The 20,477-nt window shown below is 38.2% G+C and overlaps 1 protein-coding gene across 1 annotated transcript in view; it reads left to right on the top strand.

Moving 5' to 3' along the window:
• LOC128652255 (G patch domain-containing protein 4) overlaps positions 1-20,477 on the top strand; it is a 41,917-nt gene that overhangs the window by 14,713 nt on the left and 6,727 nt on the right. The window contains exons 4-7 of the mRNA XM_053705193.1: positions 159-251; positions 6,215-6,322; positions 15,211-15,323; positions 17,918-17,968. Of these exons, the coding sequence (XP_053561168.1) occupies positions 159-251; positions 6,215-6,322; positions 15,211-15,323; positions 17,918-17,968 (365 nt within the window). The remainder of the gene's footprint in view (positions 1-158; positions 252-6,214; positions 6,323-15,210; positions 15,324-17,917; positions 17,969-20,477) is intronic.

Consider the following 20,477-nt stretch of genomic DNA (forward strand, 5'->3'; position numbering starts at 1 on the left):
ACACTTTAGATCCTGATTCTCTTTATAATATTGCCAGTTGTATAGCTAACAGACTTCAATATTATTTGAGATTTGACAGCAGAGTGAATATGGCTAGCTACCAACACTGGGTCTTAATATCAAGTTAGATAAATTCTGATTACTCTTAACCTCTGCAGGTGGGACACAATTCTGCAGAGCAGTTTACCTTTCACTGGTGGGATCATGTCTTTAATAAAACTGCGTCTAGCATCAGTATTCAAGCAGATAAGGTGAGTGATGATTAACTGCATTGAGTTTTGACTGTTCAATGGTCAATTTAAATGTTTTTCTTTGATTGAGGCAAAACACTTTGAATGTTTTAATATACCAACTTTAAAAAAAAATGTTATTGGATACAGGTGTTTTCTGTAATTCCTGTCATGGGGTTTCTTTGTGAAATAAAATTACCTGTAACAAAAAAAATTAAGTATATATTTTTGAAGTAATTTTTATGAATAATGAAACAATGTTGCAATATATTTGCATTGTTTATTTTGCCCCCCCCCCCCCTTCATGTAATTTAGCTCTGAAAAGCAAGTTCTACTTCTAAGAACATAAGTACCCTGCTAACTCTACTACATATCTCTTTCACTAAATGGTTTAACTGATAACAGCTGCAAAATAGAGTATAAAAAACAAAAGGAACCCAGCAAACAACAGAGAGCCTAATTCGGCCAGGTGCACGTCGGTCCGGCTAGCGACCGCTAGCCCCAATGTAGAATACAATGAAATAGTTCCACAGCACCTTTCAATATAAAATGTCCTTTATTAGCAACTCATGGACAGAATATTATGCAACGTTTCAGGAACACGGTCCCTTAATCATGCATACAACATAGCACACCTGTATCTTTACTTAAAGGTGTATCCAGCCAATCACTGGCCACCTCTAAAGACACATCCTACTTCACAATTTTTCTGCAGAAGTTGTGTTAACACTGCCATCTAGAGGATATGACTAATTTTAACTAGAACAATTCATACTTAGACATTAAGGGTACTATCAGTAATGTGTCGGTACACAAAAAAAAATAAAAAATATAAAAACATTTGAATTCATACAAATATATACAAAAATTAATTAATACACATATTAAGAGGCTGCCTTTTTTTTAAACAAATCCCAATGATTATTATTTATGTATATATCTAGAGGAAGACTGACAGGTCCAATTCTCTATTTAGTCCATTAGGATACATTGAGTCCAGTTTATGGATCCAATATGCTTCCTTTTGTTTAAGACTACGTTCCCTGTCTCCTACCCCCCTAGGTATATCAACATGATCAATGATCTGCCATCTAATTTGATTAATTTGATGTCCACTTTCCAAAAAATGACATGCCACAGGAGCTTGAAGGTCACCTGTTCTAATATTAGATTTATGCTGATTGAGTCTTTCTCTCATCTTACGGGTTGTTTCCCCTATGTAAATTTTTGAACAAGGACATTTTATCATGTATATTACAAAAGAAGAATTACAAGTGTAATGTGATTTTATTTAAATTTATGTCCACTTCTAGGGTGTACAAATTCACTGCCTTTAATTATAGAATGGCAACTGCCACGGTTTAGACATGGGAAACATCCTGTTTTCTTTTCAGTGATGTATCTAGTTCTACTAATATATTTAGAACCCATGTCAGACTGTACCAAGATGTCACTCAAAATTTTAACTCTCCGATGATTGGATTTTTTTGCAATATGTCTCTGTGCCTATTACATGTTTGAATTATATGCCAATGCTTCCTGATAATTTTGGATATTTTTGTGCTCTGATCATTGAATTGTGAAATAAAAACAAGCCTAATTTTTTTATCTTTCTTTTTATCATCTTTTGTCTTTAATTCTCTTTTAATATTTAGGGTTTCCTTTACCACCAACTCCTCAGGGTACCCTCTTTCCAGGAATTTCTCTCCCATTTCCTTGAGTCTTACATCTCTAAGGGAATTATCACTGACAATTTTATTAACCCTCATTAACTGACTCCTTGGAAGAGAATCTTTTAACTTTTGATTATGGAAACTGTCATCTAAATAGGATTGTTATCTAGGACCTGGTATGTGTTGGGGTCACTCAGTTGGTTATTAATTTCCTGAATATAGTAGTTTTTTTCCAAAAGGAAATAAGGAGAATACTCAATAATGCTATGAATAAAGGTATAATTGACAAAAAGATGTGTGATTATCTATACAATGAACACCCAAGGACACCAGTGTTCTATACAGTGCCCAAAGTACATAAAAATTTGAAAGAACCACCTGGGCGCCCCATAGTGTCTAATGTTGAATCGGTATTTACTAATATAGCTAAATTTTTGGCTAGGGTATTACAACCATATATAGAGAGAATGACATTAGACACGGGGACTTTATACAAAAATTATCAACATTGGAATTTAAAAATACTAAGTATATTCTGTTTAGTTTAGATGTCAAAAGCTTGTACACCTCTATAAAACACGAAAGTGGTATAGGGGCGATCTGTCATCTACTGTCTAATAGTAATGAATATAATGTGGCACAAGTCAATTTTTTGGAAGAATTATTGAGGATCGTACTTTATTACAACTATTTCCTATTTAGAGACACATGGTATATACAAAAGAAGGGGACGGCCATGGGGTCTAACGTTTCCCCATCATGTGCCAACTTATACATGAGTCATTTTGAAGAAAAAAATGTATATAATAACCCTCTGTTTTTACAGTATGGAGCCACATGGTGGCGTTATATTGACGATGTGTTTGGCATATGGTGGGGCAATGAAGACTCATTAAAACAATTTGTCAGCCAGTTCAATTTGGAGGTCAATGGCCTTGAATTCACATTAGTAGCTAGTGAGGAGAAAATGGGATTTTTGGACACTGTCATATATAAGGAAGGTTCAAAGCTAAAAATTGATCTTCATCTCAAAAAGACGGATCGAAACACATTGCTTGGATATGACAGTTTCCATAAACAAAAGTTAAAAGATTCTCTTCCAAGGAGCCAGTTAATGAGGGTTAATAAAATTGTCAGTGATAATTCCCTTAGAGATGTAAGATTTAAGGAAATGGGAGACAAATTCCAGGAAAGAGGGTACCCTGAGGAGTTGGTGGTAAAGGAAACCCTAAATATTAAGAGAATTAACCTCTTAAGGACATATGACGGAATTTTTCCGTCATAAAACAATTGATCAAACTGAAAGCTGTGTCCTTAAAGGGTTAAAGACAAAAGATGATAAAAAGAAAGATAATAACAAGCCTATTTTTTATTTCACAATTCAATGATCAGAGCACAAAAATATCCAAAATTATCAGGAAGCATTAGCATATAATTCAAACATGTAATAAGCACATAGACATATTGCAAAAACATCCAATCATGGCTCATCAGAGAATTAAAAACTTGAGTGACATCTTGGTACAGTCTGACATGGGTTCTAAATATATTAGTAGAACTAGATACATCACTGAAAAGAACACAGGATGTTTCCCATGTCTAAACTGTGGCAGTTGCCATTCTATAATTAAAGGCAGTGAATTTGTACACCCTAGAAGTGGACATAAATTTAAATAAAATCACATTACACTTGTAATTCTACTTTTGTAATATACATGATAAAATGTCCTTGTTCAAAAATTTACATAGGGGAAACGACCCGTAAGATGAGAGAGACTCAATCAGCATAAATCTAATATTAGAACAGGTGACCTTCAAGATCCTGTGGCATGTCATTTTTTGGAAAGTGGACATCAAATTAATCAAATTAGATGGCAGATCATTGATCATGTTGATATAACTGGGGGGGGGGGGGGGGGCAGGGAACGTAGTCTTAAACAAAAGGAAGCATATTGGATCCATAAACTGGACTCAATGTATCCTAATGGACTAAATAGAGAATTGGACCTGTCAGTCTTCCTCTAGATATATACATAAATAATAATCATTGGGATTTGTTTAAAAAAAGGCAGCCTCTTAATATGTGTATTAATGAATTTTTGTATATATTTGTATGAATTCAAATGTTTTTATATTATTAATTTTTTTGTGTACCGACACATTATAGATAGTACCCTTAATGTCTAAGTATGAATTGTTCTAGTTAAAATTAGTCATATCCTCTAGATGGCAGTGTTAACACAACTTCTGCAGAAAAATTGTGAAGTAGGATGTGTCTTTAGAGGTGGCCAGTGATTGGCTGGATACACCTTTAAGTAAAGATACAGGTGTGCTATGTTGTATGCATGATTAAAGGGACAGTTTACTCAAAAAATTTCTCCCCTTTAATTTGTTCCCAATGATCCACTTTACCTGCTGGAGTGTATTAAATTGTTTACAAGTAGCTCCTTTACCCTTATATTGGCATTTGAAATTGTTGATTTAGCATGTGGTATCCCCACCTATTCTGAAAGTTTGTGGCCGCGCGTACCAGCTATAGATAAGCTTTGTAAACACAGCCAGCAGAAGAAATTACACTCCCAGTGCGATATAGCAGAGATAAGGTAATAAAATGTTGATTTTCCATTGTTCTCTCAAAGTACTGGTGATTGTTTTAAGGACAGATATAAGATAAAGAAGCAGGTATATTTGCACAATGTGATACAGTAATGAGATCAGATTATACCTACAAGCTCAACCCATTTTATTAGGTTGTGGCTTCAAAACACAAAATCAGAGCTTTAATATACACAAATAAGCCTTAAAAAGCAAATTTTCATACATTTTTTACTCTGCAGTTGGTAAAAAAAGCAATTGTAAACACATTAAGGGAAAAACTATTTTATAGTATACTGTCCCTTTTAAGGGACTGCGTTCCCGAAAACGTTGCATAATATTTTGTCCATGAGTTGCTAATAAAGGACATTTTATATTGAAAGGTGCTGTGGAACTATTTCATTGTATTCTGCAAAATAAAGTATGTTATACTAACTCTATGACCATGGCTAGCCTTGTCTGCAGATTAAAACCCAGATTGGCTCCTCCAAATAAGGCAAATGGTGGGTGTATTTTGGCTCTTGAAATATATTTGCAGTAAGAACGATGTTAAAGGGACGGTCAACACCAGAATTTTTGTTTTTTTAAAAGATAGATAATCCCTTAATTACCAATTCCCCAGTTTTGCATAACCAACACAGTTATCATTATACATGTTTTACCTCTGTAATTACCTTGTATCTAAGCCTCAGCAGACTGCCCCCTTATTTCAGTTCTGTCTCCATAGTAAATTCACGTGCTTGAGCTCAATGTTATCTATATGAAACACGTGAACTAATGCTCTCTAGTGGTGAAAAACTATCAAAATGCATTTAGATTAGAGGCGGCCTTCAAGGTCTAAGAAATTAGCATATAAACCTCCTAGGTTTAGCTTTCAACTAAGAATACCAAGAGAACAAAGCAAAATTGGTGATAAAAGTAAATTGGAAAGTTGATTAAAATTACATGCCCTATTTGAAACATGAAAGTTTTTTTTTTGGACTTGACTGTCCCTTTAATTTGTTTTAAAAAAAACTATAAGACTTGGCTGATATGTTATTCTTTAGAAACATGACAGAAACGTCTTGTAATTATAAGGTGTTTACTATCTCTTTAAAAAAGCACATGATTGTACTGATGGTATATAAGGTATGTTTGAAAGGTAAAGATGGGATGCATTTTTTTTTTTTTTGGAGAGGTTTTTCAGCATCAATAGAGAGGAGAAAGGAAGGGTCATAATAAAGTGTAGAGTATTCTATGTGGTCAAGGATTTCTATGTGTCCTTTGTCTCTCTCTGTGGCACACACTTTGCTTGGTGTTGATGGATTAGGGTAGGAAGGAGAGCAGTGAGATGGTTGGGCAATACCTTTGCAAACAAAAAAGTGTCATTGTTGATTCAGGACATGGGTATAACTAGCTTTTTTTTTTCTTTCCTTTTTTTTTATCAGAAATATTGGAAAATTGAGATTGCTATAATTGCCATGAGAGAGAGGTCATATTTGTGAAAATTTAATTTTCTTGTATAATACTAGATAATGTGTTGAAGAATAGTGAACAAGACCAACATATCCCTATAAGCAATAGGTAGAACAACAACAAAATATATATATATATATATATATATATATATATATATATATATATATATATATATTTATTTATTTATATTTTTTCTTTCTAGATTTTGTACATTAAAGTATAACCTCACTGTTTTTTAAACACTTTTTGAATTGTTAGGATGGTGTTCAAGTGAAGAAGTTGGCAGAGGATGACTGCATTGTGACCAATAAGAAACCAAGGAAAGGACTTTATAACCCTAACATGTTATACGGGCGCTTTATTAAGGTAAACTCTGTTGTTACAACTCTCCTGCATTGCTGGGCACTGTCAGTGTGATGAATACTACATTTTGCGTACATTATGCATAATCCCACAGAGAATGCCAGCCATGCTTGCCTTTGTCATTGTCCACCAATAAAGCAGCAGTTATTATCAACTAGTGCGCAATCTGTCTTTAAGAAAATGCTCTTCCTAATCCAGCTTCACTTTAACCTTTTGATGCAAATATATTTTAAATATGTTTCAACTGTGCCTTGTAAGCATTTTAGAAACACATATTAGTTTACTGTCCATTTTAAAGGGATGTTTTACTGTAAAATGATTTCCCTTAATGTGTTTCCAATGACTTATTATATCAGCAGCAGTGTATAAAATGTATGATAAATTGCTTATTTGTGTTTATTTTTGTATGTGAAATAGCTGGTTTGATCTTTGAAACCACAACCCATTAGAATGGGTTGAGCTTGCAGGGAAATCAGATTTCCTTATTTCATTACTCTCTGTACACACACATTTCTTTGTATTATCTCTGTCTGTATACCAAAGTCCAATATTTAGGGCCTGATATTCAAAACCTCGCCGCTCAGGTGAGATGATATAAGAAGACTTGTCGATATGGCGAAAATTTAGAAACACAAATATTTTATTTTGAGAAATTTGTTTGTGCTATGTAGTGTTCTTTATGTTAAACAGAGACTCCTACATTACAATACAAGGTCTAAAATAAAAACCCTGAAGATTTGTGTGATTTCTCAGGGGAGGTTATCAATATCATGCACTTGGAGAGAACAATTAAAAATAAAACATTTTTATTACTGATTTCTACTACCTCCCACTGAGAGTGTAATTTCTTCTGGCAATGTTTTTCTATAGCCTATACTTAAAGTGATTATAAAGTTTAATAAATAAGTGCCCGGTATCTAAAAATAATCTTAAAATCAGGGGCACTTTTATTCATTAAACTCAACAAAGATGCTTATTTTTTTAAAATACTTATCTTTGCATTATGGTAAGCATAATGCAGATCCTCCGACTGCTGCTTTCTTTAGCAGATTGATGACTAACCTGGTTTCCTCCAATCGTTGTGTGTCCCCTTTGGCTTCCAGCTTGTGAGGCACGCAATGATTGAAGGAAGCCGGATTGTCATCGATATGCTAATGAAAGCAGGAGCTGCGGGTGGAGGATCAGCGTTATGTTTACCATAATGCAAAGGTAAGTATTTTTAAAAATAAGCGTTGTAAAGTTTAATGAATGAAAGTGCCCCTGTTTCTCTTGTTAAGTGAGTTCAGTCCACGGGTCATCCATTACTTATGGGATATATTCTCCTTCCCAACAGGAAGTTGCAAGAGGATCACCCAAGCAGAGCTGCTATATAGCTCCTCCCCTCACATGTCATATCCAGTCATTCTCTTGCAACCCTCAACAAAGAAGGAGGTCGCGAGAGGAGTCGGAGTTTTTACTTAATTATTCTTCAATCAAAAGTTTGTTATTTTAAATGGCACCGGAGTGTGCTGTTTTTTCTATCTCAGGCAGTATTTGGAAGAAGAAACTGCCTGCGTTTTCTATGATCTTAGCAGGCGTAACTAAGATCCACTGGCTGTTCTCGACATTCTGAGGAGTGGGGTAACTTCAGACAATGGGAATAGCATGCGGGGTCCCCCGCAAATGAGGTATGTGCAGTACAATATTTTCTGGGAATGGAATTGACTAAGAAAACACTGCTGTTACCCGTATGATGTAAGTACAGCCTTAAATGCAGTAGTAGTGACTGGTATCAGGCTGATAAATGTATGCACAGTAGAGTTATTTTCTAGGGACTAGAATTTGACTGAGAAAATACTGTTAATACTGAAATAATGCTTAAGCCTTATCTGCAGTGGAAGCGACTGGTAGCAGGCTTAGTGATAACTTTGCATGACATTAAAAGAAGTTTGTGTTTAAAACGTTTACTGGCATGTTATTCGTTTTGTGAGGTACTTTGGTGATAAATCCTTTTGGGCATGATTTTTTTCCACATGGCTAACATATATTTCTGCATAGAAACCGTTATATCAGGTCTCCCACTGTTGTGAATGACTGGGAGGGGCCTTTTTTAGCGCCTTGTTGCGCAGTTAAAATTCTAGCACAGTCTTCCTGCTTCTTCCTCCTTGATCCAGGACGTCTCTAGAGAGCTCAGGGGTCTTCAAAATTCGTTTTTGAGGGAGGTAATCAGTCACAGCAGACCTGTGACAGTGTGTTTGACTGTGATAAAAGCGTTAAATCTTAATTTGATATCCGTTTTTGGGTACTGAGGGGTTAATCATCCTTTTGCTAATGGGTGCAATCCTCTGCTAATTAATACATTTCAAGAATTGTTGACTATAACTGAATTAGTTCTTTGTTATTCAACTGTGTTTTTTAAAAGCGCTGCAGCGTTTTTTATATTGCTTGTAAACTTATTGAAAGTAATTTCCAAGCTTGCAAGCTTCATTGCTAGTCTGTTTAAACATGTCTGATACAGAGGAATCTGCTTGTTCATTATGTTTAAAAGCCGATGTGGAGCCCAATAGAAATATGTGTACCAATTGTATTGATATTACTTTGAATAAAAGTCAATCTGTACCGATAAAGAAATTATCACCAGACAACGAGGGGGAAGTTATGCCGTCTAACTCTCCTCACGTGTCAGTACCTTCGTCTCCCGCTCGGGAGGTGCGTGAGATTGAGGCGCCAAGTACATCAAGGCCCTTACAAATCACTTTACATGATATGGCTAATGTTATGAAAGAAGTATTATACAATATGCCCGAGTTAAGAGGCAAGCGCGACAGCTCTGGGTTAAGGACAGAGCGCGCCGATGACACGAGAGCCATGTCTGATACTGCGTCACAATTTGCAGAACATGAGGACGGAGAGCTTCATTCTGTGGGTGACGGTTCTGATTCGGGGAGACCGGATTCAGAAATTTTAAATTTAAGCTTGAGGTGGAGGATAGCTGTGCTTTCTCAGATCCAATGGATAAAAAATTAGAGGGTTACCTTAAGAAAATGTTTGTTCAACAAGGTTTTATATTACAGCCTCTTGCATGCATTGCGCCTGTCACTGCTGCAGCGGCATTCTGGTTTGAGTCTCTGGAGGAGGCGATTCGCACAGCACCATTGGATGAGTCTTTGAGCAAGATTAGAACCCTTAAGCTGGCTAATGCGTTTGTTTCGGATGCCGTAGTGCATTTAACCAAACTTACGGCTAAGAATTCCGGATTCGCCATACAGGCGCGCAGAGCGCTATGGCTTAAATCCTGGTCAGCAGATGTAACTTCTAAGTCTAAACTACTGAACATTCCTTTCAAAGGGCAGACCTTATTCGGGCCCGGCTTGAAGGAAATTATTGCTGACATTACTGGAGGTAAGGGCCACACCCTTCCTCAGGACAGGGCCAAATCAAAGGCCAAACAGTCTAATTTTCGTGCCTTTCGTAATTTCAAGGCAGGAGCAGCATCAACTTCCTCCGCTCCAAAACAGGAAGGAACTACTGCTCGTTACAGACAGGGTTGGAAAGGCAACCAGTCATGGAACAAGGGCAAGCAGGCCAGAAAGCCTACTTCCGCCCCTAAGACAGCATGAAGACAGGGCCCCCTTTACGGAGACGGATCTAGTGGGGGGCAGACTTTCTCTCTTCGCCCAGGCTTGGGCAAGAGATGTACAGGATCCCTGGACGTTGGAGATTATATCTCAGGGATACCTTCTGGATTTCAAAACTTCTCCTCCACAAGGGAGGTTTCATCTGTCAAGGTTATCAACAAACCTAGTAAAGAAAGAGGCATTTCTACAATGTGTACAAGACCTCTTAGTGATGGGAGTGATCCACCCAGTTCCGCGAACGGAACAGGGGCAAGGGTTTTATTCAAATCTGTTTGTGGTTCCCAAAAAAGAGGGAACCTTCATACCAATCTTAGACTTAAAAATCTTAAACAAGTTCCTAAGGGTTCCATCGTTCAAGATGGAAACCATTCGGACCATCCTACCCATGATCCAAGAGGGTCAATATATGACCACAGTGGACTTAAAGGATGCCTACCTTCACATACCGATTCACAAAGATCATTATCGGTACCTAAGATTTGCCTTTCTAGACAGGCATTACCAGTTTGTAGCTCTTCCCTTCGGGTTAGCTACGGCCCCGAGAATTTTTACAAAGGTTCTGGGCTCACTTCTGGCGGTACTAAGACCACGAGGCATAGCGGTGGCTCCGTACCTAGACGACATTCTGATACAAGTGTCAAGTTTTCAAAATGCAAAGTCTCATACAGAGATAGTTCTAGCATTTCTGAGGTCGCATGGGTGGAAAGTGAACGTGGAAAAGAGTTCTCTGTTACCACTCACAAGGGTCCCTTTTTCTAGGGACTCTTATAGATTCTGTAGAGATGAAAATTTACCTGACGGAGTCCAGGTTATCAAAGATTCTCAATGCTTGCCGTGTCCTTCATTCCAAGCCCATCAGTAGCTCAGTGCATGGAAGTAATCGGCTTAATGGTCGCGGCAATGGACATAGTGCCATTTGCGCGCCTACATCTCAGACCGCTGCAACTATGCATGCTAAGTCAATGGAACGGGGATTACTCAGATCTGTCCCCTTTGCTAAATCTGGACCAGGAGACCAGAGATTCTCTTCTCTGGTGGTTGTCACGGGTTCATCTGTCCAAAGGAATGACTTTTCGCAGACCAGATTGGACGATTGTAACAACAGATGCCAGCCTACTAGGCTGGGGAGCAGTCTGGAACTCCCTGAAGGCTCAGGGATCGTGGACTCAGGAGGAGAAACTCCTCCCGATAAACATTCTAGAATTAAGAGCAATATTCAATGCTCTTCTAGCTTGGCCTCAGTTAGCAACACTGAGGTTCATCAGATTTCAGTCGGACAACATCACGACTGTGGCTTACATCAATCATCAAGGGGGAACCAGGAGTTCCCTAGCGATGTTGGAAGTCTCGAAGATAATTCGCTGGGCAGAGTCTCACTCTTGCCACCTGTCAGCGATCTACATCCCAGGCGTGGAGAACTGGGAGGCGGATTTTCTAAGTCGCCAGGCGTTTCATCCGGGGGAGTGGGAACTTCACCCGGAGGTATTTGCTCAACTGATTTGTCGTTGGGGCAAACCGGATCTGGATCTCATGGCATCTCGCAAGAACGCCAAGCTTCCTTGTTACGGATCCAGGTCCAGGGACCCGAGAGCCGTGCTGGTAGATGCACTAGCAGCCCCTTGGGTTTTCAACATAGCTTATGTGTTTCCACCTTTTCTGTTGCTACCTCGACTGATTGCCAGGATCAAACAGGAGAGAGCATCGGTGATTCTGATAGCGCCTGCGTGGCCACGCAGGACCTGGTATGCAGACCTAGTGGACATGTCGTCCTGTCCACCATGGTCTCTATCCCTGAGTCAGGACCTTCTAATTCAGGGTCCTTTCAACCATCCAATCCTAATTTCTCTGAGGCTGACTGCTTGGAAATTGAACGCTTGATTCTATCAAAGCGTGGGTTTTCGGATTCGGTTATTGATACATTAATACAGGCTCGGAAACCTGTTACCAGAAAAATTTACCACAAGATATGGCGTAAATATTTATATTGGTGTGAATCCAAGAGTTACTCATGGAGTAAGGTTAGGATTCCTAGGATATTGTCTTTTCTACAAGAGGGTTTAGAAAAGGGCTTATCCGCTAGTTCACTAAAGGGACAGATTTCTGCTCTGTCTATTCTTTTACACAAGCGTCTGGCAGAGAATCCAGACGTCCAGGCTTTTTGTCAGGCTTTCGCTAGGATTAAGCCTGTGTTTAAAGCTGTTGCTCCTCCGTGGAGCTTAAACTTGGTTCTTAAAGTTCTTCAGGGTGTTCCGTTTGAACCCCTTCATTCCATTGATATTAAGCTTTTATCTTGGAAAGTTCTGTTTTTGATGGCTATTTCCTCGGCTCGAAGAGTCTCTGAGTTATCTGCCTTACATTGTGATTCTCCTTATCTGATCTTTCATTCAGACAAGGTAGTCCTGCTTACTAAACCTGGGTTTTTACCTAAGGTTGTTTCTAACAGGAATATCAATCAAGAGATTGTTGTTCCATCATTATGTCCTAATCCTTCTTCAAAGAAGGAATGTCTTTTGCATAATCTAGACGTGGTCCGTGCCCTGAAGTTCTATTTACAGGCAACTAAAGATTTTCGGCAAACTTCTTCTCTGTTTGTCGTTTACTCTGGACAGAGGAGAGGTCAAAAGGCTTCAGCTACCTCTCTCTCTTTTTGGCTTTGTAGCATAATACGTTTAGCTTATGAGACTGCTGGACAGCAGCCTCCTGAAAGAATTACAGCTCATTCCACTAGAGCTGTGGCTTCCACCTGGGCCTTTAAGAATGAGGCCTCTGTTGAACAGATTTGCAAGGCTGCAACTTGGTCTTCACTTCATACTTTTTCCAAATTTGACACTTTTGCTTCTTCGGAGGCTGTTTTTGGGAGAAAGGTTCTACAGGCAGTGGTTCCTTCTGTGTAATGTTCCTGCCTTGTCCCTCCCATCATCCGTGTACTTTAGCTTTGGTATTGGTATCCCATAAGTAATGGATGACCCGTGGACTGAACACACTTAACAAGAGAAAACATAATTTATGCTTACCTGATAAATTTATTTCTCTTGTAGTGTGTTCAGTCCACGGCCCGCCCTGTCTTTTTTTGAGGCAGGTTCTAAATTTTAAATTATAACTCCAGTCACCACTGCACCCTATAGTTTCTCCTTTCTCGTCTTGTTTTGGTCGAATGACTGGATATGACATGTGAGGGGAGGAGCTATATAGCAGCTCTGCTTGGGTGATCCTCTTGCAACTTCCTGTTGGAAGGAGAATATATCCCATAAGTAATGGATGACCCGTGGACTGAACTCACTACAAGAGAAATAAATTTATCAGGTAAGCATAAATTATGTTTTTTTTTAAGATTACTTTTAGTTACCGGGCACTTATTCATTAAACTTTACAATCACTTTAAGTATAGAAATTTTCAGGATAGGAATGGATACTACAGGCAAATGCAGCTATTTCACATCCCCATATAAAGGTAAAGGAGATATTTTGTAAATCATTTAATACACTCCAGCAGGTAAAATGGTTTATTGTTAACACATTAAAGGGGGTAAAATTAAGGTTAACTGTCCCTTTTTAAGAGTGCAATGTAAGATGTGAAATATCTATGCCTTCCTGTCTATGAGAAATCAGTGTGTTTTAACAGTGACTTCGTTTTCCCACATTCGTAGATGACTACTTTTGCACTTTAAAATTACACTGTAGGTTTTGTATGAAGTTTTGCTAGTCCCAAACTCCTTAGAGAGGCCGAAATGCAAATTCTGTAAGCTACAAATGCTGTAAATCAAATAGCTGTTTCAGGCAATTTGCCACATTTAAAAAAATAAATAAAATTGATTACTGATTATGCTTTTTGGCCTCATGGGAGCTTGGCACAAAACAGAATTTTTACACAAAAACTGTGTTTTTAAGCAGTAGAAGTAATCATTAGAACATATATGTTTTTATCCAAGTATGTATTCAGATTGCAGTGTTAAAGTGAAGGTCAATTTTGACAAATTAGTACCAGGTTTTTAATAATCCTATTAAACACAAGGGCACTTTAATTAATCAAAATCAAAAAATTTCAAGCGTTTTCTTAAAAAATTTATCTTTTAATCCTGAGAGCCTCTGCAGCGCGTCCTCTGCCCATTGCAAGTCCTCTTTGTGGATCCAAAATGACGAATCCGGCTTCATCCAATCACAGCATTCCCTCAGGCCATGACCCCCCCTGGGAGAACGCCGTGATTAGAGGAAGCCGGATTCGTCATTTCTGACGTAAGCAGACGCTTCCAACGGCTGATGGAATCGATGGAGCAGCTTTCCGGATTAAAAGGTAAGTTTTTGAAGAAAATGCTTGAAATGTCAATTTTGATGAATTAAAGTGCCCTTGTTTTTAATATTATTAAAAACCGGGCACTGATTCGTCAAAATTGACCTTCACTTTAAAGCTCTTGGCATGCATTTGTAATGCAACATTAAAGGGACACTGAACCCAATTTTGATTCAGATAGAGCATGCAATTTTAAGCAACTTTCTTATTTACTCCTATTATCAATTTTTCTTTGTTCTCTTTCTATCTTTATTTGAAAAAGAAGGCATCTAAGCTAAGGAGCCAGACAATTTTTGGTTCAGGCCACTGGACAGCATTTGTTTAATGGTGGGTGAATTTATCCACCAATCAGCAAGAACAACCAAGGTTGTTCACCAAAAATGGGCCGGCATCTAAATTTACATTCTTTCTTTTCAAATAAAGATACCAAGAGAATGAAGAAAATTTGATAATAGGAGTAAATCAGAAAGTTGCTAAAAATTGCAAGCTCTATCTGAATCACGAAAGAAAAAAGTTGGGTTCAGTGTCCCTTTAAACACATTGCCATAGAGAAATATCTTGTGGTCTATAGATCATTTTTATCTGCATGTCAGCTTGCTTTGAATAGGCATTTAGAAAAATAAATACATTTGTAAAATCTAGCAAAACTTCATAGATATCTTTGCTTTACATGAAGTGGTCGTAACCAAGAATAGTCATTATTAGAGAGTGCTAAACATTGTGATGACCCTAGCATGTGTCACTCTTAAGCTTGTGGTATTATAGTACATGTTGTGGTTGTCGCTTCTGTTTGAAATCTGGTAACTGCTTGCTGTGTCTTTTTTATTTTAAATAACAAAATTAGCTATACACAACGGCATTTCATTTTTTGCATTCCTTATTTTTATGAGTATCTCAACAAAGGGCTACTTCTTATTTAAATTGAAGCAATATTTAAAGTATTCCAATTCCAGAATGCTGAGCCTGCATGCTCTTATGTTTTACAGTCTGCAACTCTCTTATCCGGTGGCGAAAAGCCAGTGGAACAATCCTCCTCTTCAGAAAGCAGTGACTCCAGTGAAGATGAGGATGAAAAGTTGGATTTGTCTTCTGCCACTAAGTAAGTTAGCTTTGTGGTTTTGTTTTTTTCCTGCACTTAAATATCTTAAATTTCAGCAGCCAAGAAAAAAATCAGAGCAAGTAATTTTAATCAAATCCAATTTATTTCTGTTATAACGGGAACAGCAATGCACTACTGGGAGCTAGCTACTGATTGGTGGATGCTCACCTATGCCTCTTGTCAATAGCTTAGCTAGCTCCCAGTAGTGCTTTGCTGCTTTAGCAAAGGATACTGAGAGAATGAAGCCAACTATAACCAATGTAAACGGAAAAGTTAAAAATTGTATGATCTAACGAAATGAGAATATGGGGTTTAATGTTAAAATTTGTAATTTTCAGGTTTGCATTTTATAATAAGTTCATACATTATGATTTATTTTTTATTTTATTTACTGAGATATTTCACACGAGAGTTAAGATTGTAGCTATTCTTCTACTGCCATCTGTTTTATTTATGTCTAGTAAGGTTCAGCGGTATGTTTTCTGTCTTTTACAAGTGTTTGCTCTTCTGTAGGAAATGTAACTCCTTCATGCCGTTAGGACGTTCCATTCCGTCCTCACAGCGATGGGTTTTAACCGTGTTAGGACGGTATGGAATGTCCTACCATATAAGGCTTCCTGCAGTGTAGTCAGTCCCCTATGATCCGATCCCGGCCTTGCGATCAAGTTATTATATTTTTAATTTATAGTGTTTACATCTGAACTTTGTTCCGATGTGAACACTATTTTTCCACCACAAATGAGTTAAATGCTTTCTTTAGAAATACAAAACTGAGGGGACCTGTTTGATAAAGTTTTTTAAGTTCATCATTTACCCCAATTTATATGTTTTTGTTGTTTGGAATTACAGAACAGCATAGCATCAGTGGAGGCTCCTCTATAGGTGAACCCCTAAAAAGAGAGGGGGAAAAAACAACCTTTTTGGCTGAATAAATATAAGTTTTCCAATAGCTCCCTATTGCTGAAATTATATTTATTCAGCTAAAAAGAGGTTCGGTCCAATTTTGTAAAAAAAAAAATGCTGTTTTTACTCCTATCTATTGCACCACACGTGCGATAGATAGAAGTATAGGCTTCAAGCTCTTTGCACTTATTTCTAAGTGCCTGCAGCGCCCCCTCCCAACCCAGCCCCTTACCTTGTTAATCGCACAGTTCTGACTGTGCGAGTGAGAGCCATGTGAGTAAGTGATGACGGCATGCGGGAGGAGCCTTGTCAGCGTGAGCAGTGCACACAAGCCTTTTGAAAAGGCGCAGCAGAGAAATATATAATGGTGGCAGTCTGGGAGAGAGCTTTCACATTAGTAAGTATAACACCGTTTTATATATATATATATATATATATATATATATATATATATATATATATATATATATATATATATATATATATATATATAATATATATATATATATATATAGATATATATAGATATATATATATTTATATATATATATATATAACAGTCACAGGAGATCATGGCTCAAAGGGTGAAGGGGGAGAGCGGAGGAGCAGAGCTACACCTATTGGATTAAAAATGGTTCCCTGTGGCAAGCTGCAAAATGAATGCTTCAAAGCCCTCATCTCACCATGTGCTCGAGTCTCTGCAACATTACTCTTGTTACCCAGTTCAGCTCTACTCTGCTCTCTCCCTTCATTGCTTATTTCGTCTTGAGCAAGTTGTGAAGGGGGAGGTTAGAGTAGAGCTGAACCGGAGAGCAAGATTAATGCTGCAGAGCGAGAAGAGAACGGGTAGGAGCCGGAGGGATGCAATACAGGATAGCAATGAAGCAAGGTGAAAGGTGACCACAAGGTTTGTTTATTGTTAAATGACTCCTGTTCCATCTAGGTTCTGTAGGTGTATAGGTGGGGGCAATAGCATCAATATGATGGGCAAATAACATTATTTTAATATACACTAATGCTGCTTAGTAGCTTTATGCTGTGTGAGTTAGTTCAGGGTGCATATCATCTTGACAGGCAGCATTTAGACAACAGCTACATAACTCACACAGCATAACGCTTCCTATCTGTGTGCTTTGATATGCAGCTCTCTGCAGACTAATACATTCCAGGGGAAGGGGGGTTAGAGCCCTTTCTGGCTGCCTTGTTTAACTATTCCTGATCAGGAACAAAATTGTTTCTGTTTTAGTACATTTAATTTGAGCAGAACTGCAGAAGCAAAACCATTTCCCTATGGAAGCACTTTCTGACTCATGTTTGGCAATGAGTTTCATAATGGGGTTATAAAAAGTGTTTCAGGATATACCTTTTTATAATTTTTGCAGCTTTTTTTTTTTAAATTGGCTCTATGCACTCTGCTTCACAAAGGGAATCAGCCATAATGCATTGTGGCACAAGGCATGTGTGAATGAATTGAGAGCATAAATCTGTAGATTTATAAGGTACATGTAATTGTATGAAATGGGTAGTAAATTCTACATATTTCTCCCTTCCTTTTTTGTTGAAGAATACATGTAGATTGCCCTCCTCATTTTTAGTTTGGCTGGTTACTTAAAAACAGTGCCTTCACTTTTGATTTTTATACCTATACTTGATTAGAGCTGATGTGAAACTACCTGTTTTCCTCTCTCCAGGCTTACAGATGATGATCTGATAAGGGTTTGTGGAGGCCGAACTGCACATAAGTAAGTCTTTTCTTCAGTATATGATTATTTTTTTAGTATTATTATTAAACGGATATTAACCCCTTAAAGTATTTCCCGTGCGGTAAATACGGCTTGGCGCCCATGGGAGCTGGATTTACTGCACTGCTATTGGTTAAGAGGTGAAAACGTCACCTCTTAGCCAAAAATTTTTAGCCGTGCTCTGCTGTAGGAGCTAAGAGCGGCGATCAATTGAATCAAATAAAGGAGCTTTCTACATGAAGTATCTTATACTTCATGAATGAAAGTGCCCTTTATTTGTTTCAATAATAAATCCTAGCGTTTGTAAAATGCTAAGATTTACTTTCACTTTAAGCCATTTGGTTGTATGTACTACGTCAGAGTGCTTTGCCCAGAATACCCTGTTGACATAGTACCTATGCCCAACCTTTTGGCTCGTGCTGCCGCCCCAAAGTCAGCTTTGAGGGCGTAAAATGCAGTCTAAGGCAGAAGGCATCTTCCTTCATATGATAAGGAAGAACTGATCATTCTTCCTTTTACCATAGGAAGGCAGATCGCCGTGTATGGTGTGGGAGGGAAGGAGGAAGGCGGGTGGACAGAACATCATCGTGGGAGGAAGGGGAGAGTTCTCTATGGTACAGAATTTTTTTGGGGGGGAGGGATAATTGCTACCAAATAACTTGAGGGGGAATAGCTACACTACAGAACGAATTTTTATTAAAAGAGAGAAAAATACTTGAAACGGTTTACTGGTAGACAGCTGCCAGTACCTAATATGGCTGCTACAAGTTAGATGGGGGAGGGTTAGAGAGTTGCTTGCAAGGGATCAGGGAGCTTGAAGGGTTAAGGAGGGATCCGTACAATAACAAAGAACAAAAAGCCTTAAAACTGCATACTGGCAAATTGTACCTAAGATGGTGGTGATCAGTGGGGGGGCGAGGGAGGGAAGAGAGCTGTTTGGGAGGGATCAGGTAGGTATCGGGGTGGAAGGGTAATCTCTACCCTACAGCTAAAATCAACCTTACATGCTACCCGATTAACCCCTTCATTGCCAGGAATATTAGAAATGTGGTCCGCAGCTGAAATTAGCAGGCTTCTAAATATCAAAAAAATAATGGCAAAGCCATGCATGCCTGCTATTTCTGAACAAAGGGGATCCCAGAGAAGGTTTTACAACCATTTGTGTTATGACTGCTCAAGCAGTATGTAAATTCAGTAAGAAACCCTTAACCTTTTCACGCTGTTATGCCGTTCTATTCCGTCATAATTACACTGGGCTTTAGTGCCGTTATGACGAAATAGAACGTCATAACCGTTGGCTGTCCTAAAGCCAACTGCGCTTCTGATGATGTGATATACAATCCTACCAGGAGGGGCAAAGTTTCCCAAACCTCAAAATGCCTATAATTACACCCCACACCACACCCACAATTCAGTTTTACAAACTTTGCCTACTATGGAGGTGGTGAAGTAAGTTTGTGCTAAGATTTCTACGTTGATATGCGCTTCTCAGCATTTTGAAGCCCGATTCCTCTCAGATTACAGTGAATGTCAGAGGGATGTGAGTATCACCTATTGAATGCAATGGTCTTCCTCGTGGGAGATCTATTTCATAGTTCTCTGTTATCGGTCGTAGAGATTCATGTCCTACCTCCCTTATTCAGATCAACGATATACTCTCAATCCATTACCTCTACTGATAGCCAAACCAGTACTGAAACAGTTATCTGCTATATGTGGATGGGTGTCATTTGGTAAGTATGTTTTCATTACTTAAGACACTCTCAGCTATGGTTTGGCACTTTATGCATTAATATATATATATGTATTGTACTTATATTTGCCATGAGTCAGGTTTATGTATATTTCCTTTTGCAGACTATCATTTTCATATTTGGGAAAAAACATATTTAGGAAAATATTTTTCTTACCTGGGGTATAGTCTTTTTTTTTTTTTTTTCAATTGACTGCTTTTTCATTTAATTTCGCAGGCAAAATTAGGCTTGCGAGGACTCAAAAAACCAAAGTTTATTGCGTCATTTTTCGCGTTCTGAATTTTTTTGGGCGCGAAGGTACGTCTGATGACGCAAATTCGTCATTTCCGGGGTCTTAGTTGACACAGAGTTCCTTGCACAAGGTTGCGTCTTCAATGACACAAGTGTGTCATTTCCGGATGATCCCTTCTTCAAGGTTTAGAAAATCATATCCTTTGCCAGCAGTTAGATTGGAGTTTTGGGAAAAGATTCTCAAAGTTGATGGGGCTATTTGTACTCTTGCTAAACGTACTACTATTCCTATGGAAGATAGTACTTCTTTTAAAGACCCTTTAGATAGGAAACTTGAATCTTATCTAAGGAAAGCTCTTTTATATTCTGGCTATCTTCTCAGGCCTGCCATTTCTATGGCTGATGTTGCAGCTGCATCAACTTTTTGGTTGGAAAATATGGCGCAACAGGAAATGGATCTTAATTTGTCTAGCATTGTTAGCTTGCTTCAACATGCTAATCATTTTATCTGTGATGCCATTTTT

This window comes from Bombina bombina, chromosome 1 (genome assembly GCF_027579735.1).
Source record: "Bombina bombina isolate aBomBom1 chromosome 1, aBomBom1.pri, whole genome shotgun sequence".
NCBI lineage: Eukaryota > Metazoa > Chordata > Amphibia > Anura > Bombinatoridae > Bombina > Bombina bombina.